The sequence below is a fragment of the Schistocerca nitens genome, chromosome 2 (genome assembly GCF_023898315.1).
Source record: "Schistocerca nitens isolate TAMUIC-IGC-003100 chromosome 2, iqSchNite1.1, whole genome shotgun sequence".
NCBI lineage: Eukaryota > Metazoa > Arthropoda > Insecta > Orthoptera > Acrididae > Schistocerca > Schistocerca nitens.
The window spans coordinates 960,137,571-960,158,211 of NC_064615.1; the positions used below are offsets into that span (position 1 = coordinate 960,137,571).

The 20,641-nt window shown below is 41.9% G+C and overlaps 1 protein-coding gene across 1 annotated transcript in view; it reads left to right on the forward strand.

Annotated features, from left to right (window-relative positions):
• LOC126237279 (N-acetylglucosamine-6-sulfatase-like) overlaps positions 1 to 20,641 on the forward strand; it is a 69,305-nt gene that overhangs the window by 37,284 nt on the left and 11,380 nt on the right. Inside the window, exon 3 of the mRNA XM_049947215.1 lies at positions 10,320 to 10,523. Coding sequence (XP_049803172.1) covers positions 10,320 to 10,523 — 204 coding nt within the window. The remainder of the gene's footprint in view (positions 1 to 10,319; positions 10,524 to 20,641) is intronic.

Below are 20,641 nucleotides of genomic sequence, written 5' to 3' on the forward strand. Positions count from 1 at the left end.
CGCGCGTGCGCGCCCGCGCGCGCGCGCGCGCCCGCGCGCGCGCACACACACACACACACACACACACACACACACACACACACACACACACACACACATATTGGCATATGTTGGCATGGATATGTATGTGTGCGCGTGTGTATACCTGTCCCTTTTTCCCCCTAAGGTAAGTCTTTCCACTCCCGGGATTGGAATAACTTCTTACCCTCTCCCTTAAAACCCACATCTTTTCGTCTTTCCCTCTCCTTCCCTCTTTCCTGATGAAGCAACCATGGGTTGCGAAAGCTTGAAATTTGTGTGTTTTTTTTTTATTGTGTCTATCTACAAGCGCTTTTTCTCGTTTGGTAAGTCACAGCATCTGGGAACAAGAACATTAAAAACGCTAGTGGTTCTTGCCCCCGCCCCCCTCCCCCTTCCCAAAAAACGTCCTCATCAGCCTTATGACTGGTTTAAGGCAGTCCACCATAAATTCCTCTCCTGTGTCAACCTGTTCATCTCAGAGTAGCAAATGCAACATACATCTTCAATTATTTGCTAGATGTATTCAAATCTCTGTCTTCCTGTACAGTTTTTACCTTCTGCAGCTCCCTTTAGTACCACTGAAGTTATTCCCTGGTATCTTACCACATGTACTATCATCTTGTCAATGTTTTCCAAATGTTCCTTTCTGTGCTGATTACTGTGGAGAACCTAATCTTTTCTTTCCACCTGATTTTCAACATTCTTTTGTAGCACTGCTTATCAAAATGCTTGATTCTCCTCTGTTCCAGTTTTCTCACAGTCCATGTTTCATTACCATATAATGTCATTCTTCAAACGTACATTGTCCAAAATTTTTTCCTCAAATTAAGGCTGATGGTTGATAATAGTAGACTTCTAATGGCCAGTAATGCCATTTTTGCCAATGATAGTCTGCTTTTTATGTCCTCCATGCTCCATCCATCATGGGTTAATTTGCTGCCAAAGTAGCAGAATTCCTTTGCTTCGTCTACTCTGTGATCCCAATTTTGATGTTCAGGTTCTTACTGTTCTCATTTCTGCTACTTCTCATTATTTTCATCTCTCTTCAATTTGCTCTCAATCTGTATTCTGTACTCATTAGGCTGTTCATTCCATTCAAAAGCTTCTGTAATACATCTTCACTTTCACTGGGGATAGCAGTGTCATCAGTGAATCTTATGACTGATACCCTTTAATCCTGAATTTTAATCCCACTCTTGAACCTTTCTTTTAGTTCCATCATTGCTTCTTCAATATACAGATTGAACAGTAGTGGTGGAAGATTACATCCTTGTCTTACACCCTTTTTAATATGAGCAGTTTGTTCTTTGTCTTCCATCCCCTCTTGGTTCTTGTGCATATTGTGTATTATCTATTTTTCCCTGTAGCTTACATCTATTTTTCTCAGAATTTGGAACATGTTGCACCACTGGAATGAATAATGGTATGGCATTGATGGCCAGGAGTCACCACATGGGTAAGTCCAGCTGCCAGGTTGCAAGTCTTTTCAGTTGACACCACATTGGATGACTTGCATGTCAGTGCTGCAATAATGATGAGGACAACACAACACCCAGTCCCCAAGTTGTGAAAATCTCCAACTCAGCCAAGAATCAAACCCTGACCCACTGCATGGCAGTTAGACATCTAAGGGGGTGTACTTGCACAATTTTATACTGTTGAATACTTTTTTCAGGTCGACAAATCCTATGAGCATGTCTTGATTTTTCTTTAGTCTTGCTTCCATTGTCAGCTGCAATGTCAGAATTGCCAATCTGGTGCCTTTATCTTTCCTAAAGCCAAACTGATCATCTAACTGATCCTCAATTTTTTTGTCCATTCTTCTGTTTACTATTCTTGTCAGCAACTTGGATGCATGAGCTGCTAAGCTGATTGTGCAATAATCTCGTACTGATAGCTCTTGCTATCTTTGAAATCAACATGAATAGTGGTTTTGTTGTCACTTCCCCAATTATTTCAGAAATTCTGGTGAAATGTTGTCTATCCGTTCTGCCTTATTTGATCTTCAGTCATCCAAAACTATCTTAATTTCTGATTCTAATATTGGATTCCCTATCTCATCCCTGTCGACTCCTGTTTCTTCTTCTATCACATCACATGACAAGTCCTTCCTCTCATAGAGGTCTTGAGTGTACTTTTTCCACCTATCTGCTCTCTTTTTTCTGTATTTAACAGTGGAATTCCCATCGGATTCATAATGTTGCTGCCCTTATTTTAATTTCACTGAAGCTTGTCTTGACTTTTTTATATGTTGAGTCAGTCTTTCTGACAATCATTTCTTTTTCAATTTCTTTACATTTTTCAAGCAGCCGCTATGCCTGAGATTCCCTGCACTTCCTGTTTATTTCATTCCTAAGTGACTTGTATTTCTGTATTCCTAAATTTGCTGTAACATTTTCATACTTCCTTCTTTCATCGATCAACTGAAGTATTTCTTCTGTTTCTTCACAGTTACCTTCCTTGTGCCTATGTGTCTCTTTCCAACTTCTTTGATTGCCCTTTTTAGAGAGGTCAATTCCTCTTCAACTGAATTGCCTACTCAGCTATTCATTATTGCAGTATCTATAGCCTCATAGAACTTTAAATGTACAAAGGACATTAAAAAAGTTGTCTCTAATTTTTTTATTTTTTGCAGAAGAAGAATGAGTGTTTTTGTGAACATATTTGGAACATTTAGCTATACATTGAGCTTACTCAATGTAGCCTCCATCAGCTGTGACACATATGACCCAACGTTCTTTCCATGATGTAAATGCACTTCGGTAAAATTCTGTGGATTGACTTTTACACCATCGCTTGACACAGGAAAGAAGGTCTTTCTCACTATCAAATGTTTTACCACACAGGTGGGCCTTGAGATGACCAAAGAGGTAAAAATCATATGGAGCCAAGTCCGGACTAAGGAGGATGAGGACCAATTTTCCAACCCATTTTCCTGATTTTCTCATGCATCATAAGGGCTGTATGGGGTTTGGCCTTGTCATGGTGTAGTCTGATGAACTGATTCTCAAGCTGTGGTCTGTGGGTCTTGATGACATGTCGCAGCTTGTCCAATGAGAAACAGTAACGGTCCCAGTTAATTTTGGAGCCAGGTTCCAAAAAGTCAATGAAAATGACACCACACAGATCCCAGAAGAAGGAGGCTATCACCTTTCAGCCTGCTGTTTGTGAAAGTCTTGGTTTCTTCTTCTGAGGGGAACCCAGATGACACCACTCCATGGACTGGGTTTTGCTCTCGGGTTCGGACAAAAAATGACCATGTTTCATCCTGAGAAATGACGCCGTCAAAACACTGTTTCCACTCTTGAGTAAAGATCTTCATGAGACCCTCGCACACATTCTGCCTCATTGTTTTCATTTCTCTTGTCAGTAATCTAGGCACCCAACATGCACAGATTTTTCTGTACCAATGACATCACACTACCCAATGACAAACGAGTCATTTCAGCAAGCTGTCACGTTGTCACACATCTGTCATTTTGGATGATTTGATCAATGGTCTCCTTATTCACATCACTGACTGCCGTCGATGGTCTGCGGCATCGTGGATTCTCCAGTAGAGGGAAATCACTTTCTTTAAACCTCTGCAACCACTGCTGGATACTGCTGCGATCCACTGTGTCCTCCCCATAAACAGGGAGCAACTTCCTGTGAATCGATGTGGCAGAGTCATCGCCGGTCTTGAAAAGGAACACCATCACCGACCATTGTTGCAACCTGACATCTACTTCATGGTCCATTATGGCTCACCTGTAAATAAAAGAAAATACTTTTATATACCAACTTATAGCTAAATGTTCCAAGTATGTTCACAAAAAATTTCATTCTCCTCCTGCAAAAAATATAAAAATTAGAGAAGACTGTGCAAAACTTTTTGAATGCCCTTTGTATCTCTTCACTACTTAGCATTTATGTATCCTGTTTCTTTGTACATTGGTTCTTCCTGACTAGTTTGTTAAACTTCAGCCTACTCTTCATCATTACTGAATTGTGATCTGAGTATATCTGCTCCTGGGTGTGCCTTACAATCAAACATTTGATTTCATAATCTCTTACTGACCATGATGTAATCCAACTGGAACCGTCTTGCATCTACCGACCTTTTCCAAGTATACCTCCCTCTCTTGTGTTTCTTGAACAGAGTGTTTACTATTATTAACAGATATTTAATGCAGAACTAAGCTAGTCTTTCACCCCTATCATTCCTGTGATGAACATCACCTGCAACCCTTTCTTCTGGTCCTTCCCCTAGAGCCACATTCCAGTCCTCAGTGACTATTACATTTTCCTCTCCCTTTACTTACTGAATTACCCATTCAGTATCCTCATATACTTCCTCTGTCTTTTCATCCTCTGCTAGTGATATCAGCATGTATACCTGAACTATGGTTGTTGGTGTTGGTCTGCTGTCGATACTGATGATAACAAACCTATCACTGAACTGTTCAGAGTAACTCACTCACTGCCCTGTTTTCCTATTCATAGCAAATTTCACTCCTGTTATACCATTTTCTGCTTATGTTGATGTTACCCTGTACTTGCCTGACCATAAATTCTTGTCGTCTTTCCAGTTCTCTTCATGGATCCCACCGTATCTAGATTGAGCCTTTGCATTTCCTTTTTCAGATTTTCTGTCTTTTCTACCACGTTCAAACTTCTGACTTTCTGTGTACCTACTTGTATAAAGTTATCCTTTTGTTGGTTATTCAGTCTCCTTCTCGTGGTCATCTTCCCCTTGGCAGCCCATTCCCCAAGGTCTGAAGGAGAGCTAGTGTGGAATCTTTGCCAGCGGAGAGATCATCATGACATTTTTTCAGACACATGCTTTCTGCATTCTCAGCCATTGATCATTGCTGATTCTTCTTCCTTTTAGGGGCAGTTTCCCACCCTAAGGGGAACAAAGTGCCCTGAACTGAGTGTGTTCAGTCGTGGAGAGACAGATGGGCCTCCTGTATTTACCTGCAGAAGGCACTACTCCAAGTACTGCTATACATGAAAATAAACAGTAGCTCTCCATGTATCTTTCAATCACAAGCTCTTTCTCATAGAAGAAGAGAGGGAGAGGTCAAGTGAGATCAGGCCGGGTGGTGGTGGTGGTGGTGGAGGAGCAGCTGTAGGTTACTCAGAACTCCACCTAAGATGGCTTTCGTGATGTGAAAGAGTACAAAGATCTCATACAAGATGGGTAACAATGAGCCAGGACCAATTTAAAATAATAATAATAATAATAAATCCATAAATTCATCTTAAAACATACTTGTTCTTAATTGGGTAAAAATATAAATTTTCTCTGTGGATAATGATGTAAGGAGAATTTAGTGTTTTGCACAACACGTATAGTTCATGTGAAAGTGAGAAGCGGAGTTATTTATAATTTATCGTGATTGGGGTGGCCGAGCAGTTCTAGGCGCTACAGTCTGGAACTGCGTGACTGCTACGGTCGCAGGTTCGAATCCTGCTTCGGGCATGGATGTGTGTGATGTCCTTAGGTTAGTTAGGTTTAAGTAGTTCTAAGTTCTAGGGGACTGATGACCTCAGATGTTAAGTCCCATAGTGCTCAGAGCCATTTGAACCATTGTCACGTAAGGCAAATTGTCATCTGTCTTGTTGTTCATGGTACACAATCCTATACTCTTGTTCTTGAATTAGTTTTTGCAGCAATTACTTGATATGGCTGGGTTTATGTATTAAGTACAAAACATCATTTTCTGATTCCTTTTACTCGAAACATTTAATTCGCAAATTGCACTTTAATCAAACTGCATACTGCTCGGCAGTTCCAACTATCCTACTCTTACAACATGCTGTATGACATGGGCACAAATTACTGTAACTGTGCTCCTTGACGATGTTAGTGCCAAAACTTGTTCAGGTCATTGTCTTATTTCAATGCTAATTTTTGAAATTTACAAATGTTTTCCGGTTTTCTGTGTTTGTATTTTACAACTCTTTATTTAGTTGCTTATCAACTGATGTTACGATCTTATTATGTGTGTATTCAGTTTTACATTAATTTCAACAAATTGGGACCCATATGTCCATATATTTTATGAATTTTATTCTAACTCTTATAAAAAACACAGCTTATAGATTTTATTCCATAAATTATACCAAAAGTCACCAGCTGCATAAGAAACAGCAAAACATAAGTGTTTTGTTATAAGATCTGCTACATATATAAATTTGGGATAACTTCTCCATTTTCAAAGAAAACACCACCCCCACTGTCATAGAGATGAATGTTGTTATACTAATGAACATCTGCTGATGTATAACTTCCATATGACAGTTCGGACAAATAATTCACACTCTGTCTTTTGTTCATCTTCTTCCAGCAAGTTCTTTGCAAGCATTTCTGTTAGCTCTTGCGGTAGTAAGCTGTGGTCGAGAAATTTGTCAAATAAATTTAACAAAATTATTTGTGCAGCTTAATTAATTTAGTATAGTGTACTTATTTTATGGGGCCAGAGAGCAGTTCTCAATTAGGGTAAGGGAGCATGAATTAGGGGGAGGTGATAGGAAAGAAGGGATGGAAACTGTAGAGTGGAGGGTGTGGGGACAGTAGATTACTATAGGTTGAGGCCAGGATGATTTCAGGAGCAGAGAATGTGTGCAGTTCAAAAAAAATGGTGGTGGAGAGGAGAATCCAGATAGACCAGGCTATGAAGCAGCTATTAAAATCAAGCCATGTTATATTCAGCTGCATGTTGTTCCAAAGGGTGCTCCACTTCACTTGTGGCCACAGTTTGGCAGTGGCCATTCACCCCAGTGACAGCTGGTCAGTAGTCATATTTGTATAGAAAACCTGTGCAATCATCGCAGCTCAGCTGCTATATGACATAGCTACTTGCACAAGTGGCCTGACCTCTGATGGGGTAGGATAAGCTTGTGACAGGGCTGGAATAGGAAGAGCTGGGTGAGTGGATTGGGCAGGTCTTGCATAGGTCTTCCCTATAGCAAGGGGTTGGGTTTGGGAGTGGCATAGGTATGGTCTAGGATGCTGTGGAGGCTTGGGTGGAAGACAGAATAATTCTTTAGGAAGGCTGGGAAGAATCTTGGATTAGGATCTCCCTCATTTCAGTGCATGATGATGATGATGATGATGATGATGATAATAATAATAATAATAATAATAATAATAAAGCCATGATTAAGGACATGGAGCAGTTATTCCAGTCTGGGTGGTATTCAGTGTCAAAAGAGGTGCTCCTTTGTATCTGGTTCTTTGGGGGGGGGGGGGGGGGGGTATTTATATGTAACAGGAAATCTGTTTGAGGACTAGGTCTGGGGGTAGAACCTGTCTGTAAAGCCTTTGTCATATATTCAGCATACTGAGCAAGGGAGTTCTTGTCACTGCAGATATTCTGTCCCAGAGTGGTCAGGCTGTATGGGAGAGTTTATTTTGGTATGGAAAGGATAGCAGCTGTTCAAATGCAGGTACTGTTGGTGGGTCATGGGTTTAATGTGGTCAGAGGCATGGATGAAGCCATCAAAGAGGAGGTGGCCAACGTCAAGGAAGGTGAGGAGGACCAGGTGAAGCTGATGGAAGAGAAGGTGTTGAGGTTGTGAAGGAATGAGGATAGGGTATCCTGGCACTGAGTTCAGATCATGAAGATGTCATCAATGGACATGAACCAGAGCAGGGATTTAGGAGGCTAGAAAGGTTTCCTCTAGATGGCCCATAGACAGAATGACATAGAATGGTGCCATTGCTGTGCTGCGGATTTGTTTATATACCTTCCCTTAATAGCAAAAGTAATTATGTGATAAAGTAAAGGTGTATATGGAATGAGGTAGAGGATTTGGAGTCAAAGGGACTTTTGGAGAGTTAGTGTTCATTAGCAGGAAACTGTGAGCATGAGGGATGTTTGTGTATAGGAAAGTGATGTCAACAGTGACGTGTAAGGATCCAAGAGGTAAAGGCGTGGGGATGGTGAGAGTCAGTGAAGGAACTGGTTGGTATCTTTGACATGGGAGGCTCGATTGACTGGAAGTGTTGGTCATTGGGGGTCAAAATTCTTTTAGTGGGAGTACAGTAACCAGCTACATTGTGTCATCCAGGATTGTTGGGTTTGTAGATTTTGGGGAGCATGTAAAAGGTGGATGTTTGGGGTGTCATAGGGGTGAGAAGGGAAATGAATTTGGGGGATAGGTTCGGGGGGGGGGGGGGGGGGGGGGGACCTAAGGCTTTAAGCGGGGGTTGGATGTTATATGTTATGTGAGACTTCTGGGATTGGATGAATATAGCAGAGTGTATAGGTGGAGGAGTCAGACAATTGGCAGAGGTCTTCCGCCAGATAGTTACTGTGATTCTGCAATTCATAATGTCTTGCCACCATCAGCCCCTCCATGCTCTGCCAAGCATTGCTCACTGCTACCCTTTCACCCTTCCCCTTCCATTATACATTGCTGTCCTTCCTCTTTCTCCGACGACACTCCGGGTTCCTGCTTCTGTTCAGATAGTGGTCATGTGTGTGTGAGGTGTGCTTGTGTAAATTTGTGTGTTTCCTTTCTGGTGAAGGCTTAGGCTGAAAGCTCAATGTGTAACAATCTTTTTGTTGTACCTGTCTGCGACTTAACATGTCATCTTTATGGTGAGTAGCAATATATCCTTTTCATAATATTTTTGATATTCCTACTTGGACTTTCCACTGTCTGTACTCTTAATATACTTGATAAATGGAGCTTTCAGACAACATATTGTCATTTCTGCATGTGCAAAGAAACTGAAAAAGTGAATATTGACATACATTTCTGATGTGTCATTTTGAAACATACACTCACGTGGAGGACAAAGTAAATTTTTAAAGTAGGGCACTTTACAAGAAACTCTGTTTTTGTAGTCTTATTACATACACATACATATTCATTCTGTTTGGGAAAGCATTTGGCACACATGTCAGAAATGTCATTTTTGAAGATGCAAATATAGTTTATAAAGAAGTGAACCGAATGTGAGACTGGCTGAGTGCTGAATTTCTGTCACTACAGTATATTTTTATGCCCAACTGTGTGAACTAAGGTAACACCTTGTGATAGTTTAACTAGCACTTCTCCTTCCATCATACAATACATTTAACATAACCAATTTATGGAAAGTACTTGTCTGAACATGTTAACATACACTGATGAGCTGAAACAATACGACCATTGTCCAAAAAAGAGACTGAATGCTGGTGAAGTGACTATGACAAAGTGCAGATTGTTATTACCCAGCATTTGTAAACCAAACTTTCAGAAACAGCAAAGGTGGTCATCTGTTCGCATGCTGCTGTTGTGAGCATCTATGGAAAGTGTTTGAAAGCTGTTAAAACCACGAATAGGTGACAAGGTGTTGGTTGTCAACACATCAGACTGATTGTGAAGGTTGGAGGCTTGCCTGCACTGTGAAACAGGATAGATGGTTAACTGTGGCAGACCTGATCACAAATTACAATTCTAATGCAGGCAAAAGAATTTCAGAGTGCATATTTTTGAACATGCGGCTCCGCAGCATGTGCCTGTGTTCACCCAGCAACATCATCAATTAAGACTTCAGTGGGCATGGGATCATTGAGTTTGGACCATTGCTCAATGGGGATGTGTTGCCTGGTTAAGTGAATCATGTTTCTTGTCACGCCAGGTTGGCCACTGGAGATTGTATTGTACTGTGGGGGGCATTCACCTGGCCTTCCATGAGACCTATGATAGTAATCGGAGTCACCATCACAGCTGTGGATTATGTGACCATTATTGCAAACCAGCTGCATTCCTTCATGTTTGATTTTATTCACAATGATGGTGGCATCTTCTAACAGGAAAACTGTTTGTGTCATGGGGTCTGAATCATGTTGGACTGGTTTGAGCATCCTGATGGTGAACTCTTGTTGATGTCTTGGCCACCAAATGTGCCTGATCTGAACTCACTGGAACACATTTGGTACTTTATCAACTGCTAGCTCCATGCTTGCAAACCATCGTCATATACTTTAAGGGAATTGCATGACCTGTGGATAGAAATTTGGTGCCACATAGTTCCGCAAACCTACCAAGGACTTGTCAAATCCATGCCATGCAGAATCATGGACCAACACATTAATAGGCAATTGGTCATAATGTTTTGGCGCATCATACCTTTAGATTGAAATTATGTTTGTAACACAGAACATAAGAAAAGTTTAAATAAGTGTAAGAGAAGCTTGTAAATAGCAACTATGTTTCACTGCTTGTATAGATAGGACTGAAGGACTCAATGTAACCTGCCACTGTTTTGACATTTACTGTTGCCTGCAATGAAATGACCTGTTGAGTTCTTACAGTTTGTTACGACACCTGTATGCTGTCCCAGCAGAACATCTATTTTAACGGGCCTTTACCAGCATAATCATCGCACTGTGAACAATTCATTTGAAGGGAATTGTTTTGGGAGGAAATGGCAAAATGAACTGGAACCATATGCTTTACCAGTTCCTCTGAGATCTCTTGGTTATAAAACATTTTATGCTGGAAAATACCTCAATCAGGTCAGTAAGTTATCTGTTTTCTTTCAAGGACATACTCATTCTCATTTGTGTCTAGGAAATCAAGATAAATAACAATAATATGGAAATTTTACTAAGTTGTTTTTAAATTAGCCTGATACTAACACTGTTCATCATAAGTGTAGCATAATAAATACTTACTCTTAATGGATTTGGTTAACTAATATTAAAAGTACTTTCAATTTCGTTATGACTTTATTCTGCTGAGAATTACATACATGTTTGACTGGACATAGATTTGCACAAAAGAAACATACTTGGATTGCAGTATGATAAAAATATTTTGACAGGCAAATTGCTGTTCAATGTACTAGCAGTAGCGGTATTAGAGAGAGTATGAGCTTAGATAGGACATGCATGGCACATGAAACTGACTGTTGCTTTTTGCAAGGTATCATGTTGCCAGTCAAATTTAGTGATTTGTGGAAAGCATGAGAGACATTACTGTGGGTGGCTAGACAGGGAGTAGAATAATATTCTGCCCATTTAAGTGTCTGATGCGTCACCTAGTTTGTGATACCAAAAATTGTGTTTGGATTCTTGTCATTCTCTGTTGTATTATTTATGATACCCACCAGTCTTTAAGTTTGAAAATGATTTATAAACTATTTCTTTTTGTGGTAATGTTGAATTAGTAAAAGTACATGAAGAACCAAATACTGAGAGAATGCCATCGTTTTGGATTAGTTATCATTAAGAATTATCAGTAAACTCATATTGGGTTAATGTACTGGCCAGTAAATGTTTTATCAACCATGGTGTATTGAGCACCTGCCATCATACAACATTGGAAGCACATGTGGTATTGAACATGGGATACTTGTGCAAAACACAATGCTTACAAACTTATAAATGTCACTGTCTGTTGTGTGACATCCATTGTCATATACAGGCCTTCTCTGTACTTCCCCATACATTAAGTCTTCAGCTGTATGCATTTATGTTTCTTCTGCCCATCTTCTGTCACATACACACTTTCCATTAATATTGTTACCTCGATTTTATCTTGTAGAAATGATGAAATGATCGTATGGCATTGTTGGCCGGCAGGCCCCTTGTGGGGAAGTTCGGCCGCCATATCGCAAGTCCTTTTTAGTTGACGCCACTTCGGCGACTTGCACGTCAATGATGATGAAATGATGATGATGAACACACGACACCCAGTCATCACGAGGTTGAGAAAATCTCTGACCCCGCCGGGAATCGAACCCGGGACCCCGTGCGCAGGAAGCGAGAACGCAAGACCACGAGCTGCGGACTATCTTGTAGAATTTCATGTAGATACTTACCTTATCCACCTCAATTTCCTTCCGTGTATCCCTCCATTGTTTACTCAGCCAACCCTCAGTTCTTGTATTCTTTCATTGTGAAACACAACTAGCTGTTTATTCACATGAAGTGTTGAGTGCTAATGATAAGGGATTTCAAATCGATTCCGTATTTGTGGATTTCCGGAAGGCTTTTGACACTGTACCACACAAGCGGCTTGTTGTGAAATTGCGTGCTTATGGAATATCGTCTCAGTTATGTTACTGGATTTGTGATTTCCTGTCAGAGAGGTCACAGTTCATAGTAATTGACGGAAAGTAATCGAATAAAACAGAAGTGATTACTGGTGTTCCCCAAGGTAGTGTTACAGGCCCTTTGCTGTTTGTTATCTATATAACCCCCATCCCCCATGAACCATGGACCTTGCTGTTGGTGGGGAGGCTTGCGTGCCTCAACGATACAGATAGCCGTACCATAGGTGCAACCACAACGGAGGGGTATCTGTTGAGAGGCCAGACAAACGTGTGGTTCCTGAAGAGGGGCAGCAGCCTTTTCAGTAGTTGCAGGGGCAACAGTCTGGATGATTGACTGATCTGGCCTTGTAACGCTAACCAAAATGGCCTTGCTGTTGTGGAACTGCGAACGGCTGAAAGCAAGGGGAAACTACAGCCATAATTTTTCACAAGGGCATGCAGCTTTACTGTATGATTAAATGATGATGGCATCCTCTTGGGTAAAATATTCCAGAGGTAAAATAGTCCCCCATTCGGATCTCTGGGCGGGGACTACTCAATAGGACATCGTTATCAGGAGAAAGAAAACTGACGTTCTACGGATCGGAGCGTGGAATGTCAGATCCCTTAATCCGGCAGGTAGGTTAGAAAATTTAGAAAGGGAAATGGATAGGTTAAAGTTAGATATAGTGGGAATTAGTGAAGTTCAGTGGCAGGAGGAACAAGACTTTTGGTCAGATGAATACAGGGTTATAAATACAAAATCAAGTAGGGGTAATGCAGGAGTAGGTTTAATAATGAATAAAAAAGTACGAGTGCGGGTAAGCTACTACAAACAGCATAGTGAACGCATTATTGTGGCCAAGATACACACGAAGCCAGTGCCTACTACAGTAGTACAAGTTTATATGCCAACTAGCTCTGCAGATGATGAAAAAATTGATGAAATGTATGATGAGATAAAAGAAGTTATTCAGGTAGTGAAGGGAGATGAAAATTTAATAGTCACGGGTGACTGGAATTCAACAGTAGGAAAAGGAAGAGAAGGAAACATAGTAGGTGAATATGGATTAGGGCTAAGAAATGAAAGAGGAAGCCGCCTGGTAGAATTTTGCACAGAGCATAACTTAATCATAGCTAACACTTGGTTCAAGAATCGTGAAAGAAGGTTGTATACATGGAAGAGCCCTGGAGATAGTAGAAGGTATCAGATAGATTATATTATGGTAAGACAGAGATTTAGGAACCAGGTTTTAAATTGTAAGACATTTCCAGGGGCAGATGTGGACTCAGACCACAATCTATTGGTTATGAACTGTAGATTAAAACTGAAGAAACTGCAAAAAGGTGGGAATTTAAGGAGATGGGACCTGGATAAACTGAAAGAACCAGAGGTTGTACAGAGTTTCAGGGAGAGCATAAGGGAACAATTGACAGGAATGGGGGAAAGAAATACAGTAGAAGAAGAATGAGTGGCTTTGAGGGATGAAATAGTGAAGGCAGCAGAGGATCAAGTAGGTAAAAAGACAAGGGCTAGTAGAAATCATTGGGTAACAGAAGAGATACTGAATTTAACTGATGAAAGGAGAAAATATAAAAGTGCAGTAAATGAAGCAGGCAAAAAGGAATACAAATGTCTCAAAAATGAGATTGACAGGAAGTGCAAAATGGCTAAGCAGGCATGGCTATGGCTAGAGGACAAATGTAGGGATTTTGAGGCTTATCTCACTAGGGGTAAGATAGATACTGCCTACAGAAAAATTAGAGATACCTTTGGAGAAAAGAGAACCACTTGCATGAATATCAAGAGCTCAGATGGAAACCCAGTTCTAAGCAAAGAAGGGAAACAGGAAGGTGAAAGGAGTATACAGAGGGTCTATACAGGGGCGATGTTCTTGAGGACAATGTTATGGAAATGGAAGAGGATGCAGATGAAGATGAAATGGGAGATATGATACTGCGTGAAGAGTTTGACAGAGCACTGAAAGACCTAAGTCGAAACAAGGCCCCGGGAGTAGACAACATTCTATTAGAACTACTGACAGCCTTGGGAGAGCCAGTCCTGACAAAACTCTACCATCTGGTGAGCAAGATGTATGAGACAGGTGAAATTCCCTCAGACTTCAAGAAGAATATAATAATTCCAATCCCAAAGAAAGCAGGAGTTGACAGATGTGAAAATTACCAAACTATCAGTTTAATAAGTCACAGCTGCAAAATACTAACGCGAATTCTTTACAGGCGAATGGAGGAACTGGTAGAGGCCAACCTCAGGGAGGATCAGTTTGGATTCCATAGAAATGTTGGAACACGTGAGGCAATACTGACCTTACGACTTATCTTAGAAGAAAGATTAAGGAAAGGCAAACCTACGTTTCTAGCATTTGTAGACTTAGAGAAAGCTTTTGACAATGTTGACTGGAATACTCTCTTTCAAATTCTGAAGGTGGCAGGGGTAAAATACAGGGAGCGAAAGGCTATTTACAATTTGTACAGAAAGCAGATGGCAGTTATAAGAGTCGAGGGACATGAAAGGGAAGCAGTGGTTGGGAAGGGAGTGAGACAGGGTTGTAGCCTCTCCCTGATGCTATTCAATCTGTATATTGAGCAAGCAGTAAAGGAAACAAAAGAAAAGTTCGGAGTAGGCATTAAAATCCATGGAGAAGAAGTAATAACTTTGAGGTTCGCCGATGACATTGTAATTCTGTCAGAGACAGCAAAGGACTTGGAAGAGCAGTTGAACGGAATGGACAGTGTCTTGAAAGGAGGGTATAAGATGAACATCAACAAAAGCAAAACGAGGATAATGGAATGTAGTCTAATTAAGTCGGGTGATGCTGAGGGAATTAGATTAGGAAATGAGACACTTAAAGTAGTACAGGAGTTTTGCTATTTGGGGAGCAAAATAACTGATGATGGTTGAAGTAGAGAGGATATAAAATGTAGACTGGCAATGACAAGGAAAGCATTCCTGAAGTAGAGAAATTTGTTAACATCGAGTATTGATTTAAGTGTCAGGAAGTCGTTTCTGAAAGTATTTGTATGAAGTGTGGCCATGTATGGAAGTGAAACATGGAAGATAAATAGTTTAGACATGAAGAGAATAGAAGCTTTTGAAATGTGGTGCTACAGAAGAATGCTGAAGATTAGATGGATAGGTCACATAACTAATGAGGAGGTATTGAATAGAACTGGGGAGAAGAGGAGTTTGTGGCACAACTTATCTAGAAGAAGGGATCGGTTGGTATTGTTAGGCATCAAGGGATCACCAGTTTAGTATTGGAGGGCAGTGTGGAGGGTAAAAATTGTAGAGGGAGACCAAGAAATGAATACACTAAGCAGATTCAGAAGGATGTAGGCTGCAGTAGGTACTGGGAGATGAAGAAGCTTGCACAGGGTAGAGTAGCATGGAGAGCTGCATCAAACCAGTCTCAGGACTGAAGACCACAACAACAACAACAACAACATCTGTATAAATGATTTGGGAGACAATTTGAGCAGCCATGTTAGGTTGTTTGCAGATGACGCCGTTGTTTACCAGCTAATAAAGTCATCAGAAGATCAAAACAAATTGCAAAACGATTTAGAAAAGATATCTGAATGGTGCAAAAATTGGCAGTTGACCCTAAATAACGAAAAGTGTGAGGTCATCCACATGAGTGCTAAAAGGAGTGGTAAATCATTCTAATCTAAAAGCCGTAAATTAAACTAAATACCTAGGTATTACAATTATGAACAACTTAAATTGGAAGGAACACATAGAAGATGTTGTGGGAAGGCTAACCAAAGACTGCATTTTATTGGCAGGACACTTGGAAAATGTAACAGATCTACTAAGGAGACTGCATACACTACGCTTGTCCATCCTCTTTTAGAATACTGCTGCGTGGTGTGGGATCCTTACCAGATAGGACTGACTGATTAAATCGAAAAAGTTCAAAGAAGGGCAGCACGTTTTGTATTATCATGAAATATGGGAGAGTGTGTCACAGAAATGATACAGGATTTGGGCTGTACATCATTAAAAGAAAGGCATTTTTCGTTGCAATGGAATCTTCTCACGAAATTCCAATCACCAACTTTCTCCTTCGAATGCAAAAATATTGTGTTGACACTGACCTACATAGGGAGAAACGATCACCACGATAAAATAAGGGAAATCAGAGCTCGTACAGAAAGATGTAGGTGTTCGTTCTTTCCGCACGCTGTGCGAGATTGGAATAATAGAGAATTATGAAGGTAGTTCAATGAACCCACTGCCAGGCACTTAAATGTGATTTGCAGAGTATTGATGTAGATATAGATGTAGATTCATTCATTCATTCATTCATTCATTCATTCATTCACACATTGTGTTCCATCAACCACATCAGGAAGGAGTCCCTTTAGGGATGTGGAACGAGTCAAGTTATACATTAACAGCTAGACACGAACAACTGCTGGATACTTTGGTGAAGTATACTAATAACAAATTATATCTAGTGCTAAACTACTCAAATTGATAATTATAATAATTAGTTCTACAACACTTTATACATGTACTTTATGAGAAAAATAGCTATTATGTAAAACAGGAGAACAATGGCTACTATGAAAAAAAGCCACTGCTCCTCCTCCTGAACTACTCAGCTGCTTTTATCTGATACTTGTAGTTCAAACAAATCATTTTAACTGTACTCAGACCACTGTTAGCTTTCTATATGGTGGAGAAACTGGGATCTGATGGGTTTGCATCTCACTATCCTAAGTCACAACTGGTAATACAAACTGATGACAAACTTTCCGTTTCAGGTACATCGAAAGTTTAGCTTGAATGAAGAGGTGCAGTGATTGAAACATTTGATTTATGTTTGGGAAAGTCAAGTTCTGAAACCCTGTTTGGACACTCAGGTTTAGCTACTTCATGGTTTATCTAAACTGATTATAGCATATGCCAAATTGGTTTCCTTAAGTAGTGTGCAGCAGATACCTCATATTTGTCATATGAGAGCTTGTGCATTGTATCTGGTGATCTCATCTGCGTGATAGGAAAATAGGCTGGGCAGCATTTGCTATCAGGGGACACAGGTTCCAGTGCACCTGGTACATAGATATGCAAAATAGCATGTAAGCAAGTGATTACTTTTGTTGTGACTCGCCGATCATTCAAAGTGCCGCCGCGCAATTACGCGCGTCCTCTACGTGCGGCGCTGTCTGCCAGCCATGCAGCAGCTGCGCCACCTAAGCGGCCAGCCGAGCAGCAGCCGCTAGACTGGGACTCACTGCTCATTCGAATGCTAACGTGTACACATGTCTTACTTGTCAACTTACTCTGTGACTTATATGTGTTGTTGTGTCGTTCCGAAATATGTGTGTTAAACTTGAAGTTCTAACAATTGGCGACGAGGTAGTGGATTTTTCCTTTTCACCATTGACTCACAGGGTTCCATGGCTACTGTCAAGTAACTATTGCAAAATCTCCTTGAACAGCAAACGCTTCTAACAGCGGCGATTCGCGATTTCGTTGCAGCGTTAAATGCGGGGCATTTCTCATCGTTGGCTATACCTCCGTTTCCTCCTTACGACGAGACGGCGGAAGACTGGTCTGATTATGAAAAACGTCTTCGACAGCACTTCTTGGCATTTCATGTCACGGACGAACAACCATGTAAGTCTCTGTTCCTTTCCTGGATTTCACCTCAAATGTATCGGTTGTTGTCGCAATTGGCTCCTTTGAAGGATCCTGCGTCTTTGTCCTTTGCTGAAATGTGCTCACTTCTGTCTATTTTCAAAAGCAAACGCATGTGGTAGCCTCTCGTGTTGCCTTTTATCGTTGTCAAAAACAACCAAATCAATCCTATCACGCTTGGGCTGCTGAACTTCACGGCCTAAGTCAAAAGTGTCAATTTGTTACTGACGTTCACAAAGAATCCTATGCCGATTCCATGGTACGGGATGCTATTATTCGGTCGGCGCCCGACAAAGAAGTTCGGCAACGTGCCCTTCATGTGGCGAATCCAACTCTAGATGAAGTTCTCTCCATTGCGCAGTCTTTTGAAATTTCTCGCGCTGGTGTGGCGCAAGTAGAGGCGTGGGGTGATGTCGGGGAAATACAACCTCTGTGCGCTGTTGACGACGCGTGCGGCGCGTCCCCGCCGGCCGACGTGGCCGCAGTGCGCTCCCACGTGCAGCCTCGGCCTAGCCGTAAACAACCCGCTAAGAAACTGCAGCAAAACCCCCCGGCAACTTCCTTCATGTCCGCAGTGTTTTACGAAACATTCACGCGAGGATTGTCCCCAACGTTGGGCTGTGTGTCACAATTGCAAAAAGAAAGGTCATGTGTCTTCCATTTGCAAATCCGACCACATACATGATGTTCATGAACATGACGCTGATTCTGATTCTGTGTTGTCTGTCAATTGCACTTCTTCCCTTTCAGGGAAGTTATTCCTCACTGTGCAAATCATTGTTCGAGATGTTCGCATGCAAGTGGATACCGGTTCTGCTGCCACTATAATTAATTCTCAGACGTATCTTCATCTGGGTTCTCCACTCCTGTCCCCTGTCACTCGGCAATTACGGACGTACAATAAACAGAAGATTTCTCTCTTGGGACAGTTTAATGCTGAGGTATCTTACAAATCCATCGTTCGCACTGTTCCCATATTTGTGGTCAACCAGAGCAACGCTGAAAATCTTTTTGGTTTCGATGCCTTTTGCGTTTTTGGGTTCTCCATAGATGACTCTGTCAATATTGTCTCTGATGCTATTCCTTATGCTCAACTGGATTCCTTGTCGACGACATTTTCGTCCCTTTTTTCTCCTGGGTTGGGCCGTGCAAACGACTTTGAAGCTCATATCACGCTCAAATGGGCTCGGCCCATTCCTGTGGCCCTTTGTGATTGGGTAAAATGGGAGTTGGATCGTCTCACTGCTTCAGGGGTCTTGCTTCCTGTCACTTCCAGTGAGTGGTCCTCTCCTGTTGTTGTAGTTGCTAAGCCAAATGGTGATATTCGTCCCTGTGGCGATTTCAAAGCCACTGTAAATGCTCAATGCCTCATCGACACTTACCCTATGCCCCGTCCTGAAGAACTGTTCACTAAATGTGCTGGAGGCCAGTATTTTTCTAAAATTGGCCTGTCAGAAGCTTATCATCAACTTCCTCTCGACGCTGCTTCCCGGCAGTTTCTGGTCCTTAACACGCCTTTCGGCCTCTATCAATACCAACGCTTGCCATTCGGGGTTGCTAGCGCCCCTGCTCTCTTTCAGCGATTCTTGGAACAATTATTGCTCCCTGTCCCTGGGTGTATCAATTACATGGTCGACATTGTTGTCACTGGCTCCACCACTGAAGAACATCTTCAAAATCTCCGCACAGTTTTTCATGTCTTACAGACTGCCGGTCTTAAGTGTAATCTTCAGAAATCACAATTTTTTCAGGCATCTATCACGTACTTGGGGTTTCAACTCTCTCGGGATGGTATTCGTCCGCTTCAACAAACTGTCGCTGCAATCGATGCCCTTCCTCGCCCTACATCTGTTAAGGAACTGCAGGCCTTCTTGGGGAAAATAGCATACTATCACAAGTTTTTACTGTCTGCAGCTTCAGTGGCTCAGCCGTTGCATCGCCTGTTGCATAAAAACGTGCCTTTTCACTGGTCCACGTCATGTGAAGCGGCTTTCCAGAAGTTGAAGACTATGCTGAAACAGGCCCCGTGCCTGGCTACTTATCGACCTGGCCAACATCTTATTCTTGCCACAGACACCTCTCAATACGGGGTCGGTGCAGTCCTTGCGCACCGTTTTTCTGACGGTTCGGAACAACCCATCGCTTATGCCTCCAAAACGCTCACGGATGCCCAACAAAAGTATTCTCAAATTGATAAAGAAGCTTTGGCCATAATTTATGCTCTTCATAAGTTTGGTGTTTTTCTCTATGGCTCAAAATTTCATCTTGTTACGGATCACAAACCAGTTGTTTCCTTGTTTCATCCATCAACGTCACTTCTTGACAAGGCTGCACACCGCCTCCAGCGTTGGGTTCTTTACTTGTCCCGTTTCAATTATGAGATTCATTTCCGGCCAACAGCTCAACATGCGAATGCTGATGCTCTGTCTCGCCTTCCCATGGGTCCTGATCAGGCATTTGATAGGGACGAACTTTTGTGTTTCCACCTGGATGTTGCCGAGCAGCAGGTTGTGGACGGGTTCCCCATCACTGGGGACAGGCTGGCGGCTGCTACGGGTTCTGACCCTGCCCTCTCCCGGGTTTTACACTGTATTCAGAAGGGTTGGCCAGATCGCCCGTCCACTAAGACTTCTGATCCGTTGCGGAACTACTACACTTTGCGCTACCGCCTCACGGCTAGGGATGGTGTTATCCTCCTCTCCACTGACAATGCTTCGCCGCGTGTTGTGGTACCTGCGTCTTTGCGTGCTTCGGTCTTGCGCCTCCTTCACCAAGGGCACTGGGGTGTGTCTCGCACAAAATCTCTGGTGCGCCATCATGTGTACTGGCCTGGCATCGACTCTGAAATAGCACACATGGTCGCTGCCTGCGCCCCTTGTGCGTCACAGGCCACTGCCCCGAAGTCATCTTTGTCACCGTGGCCTTCGCCT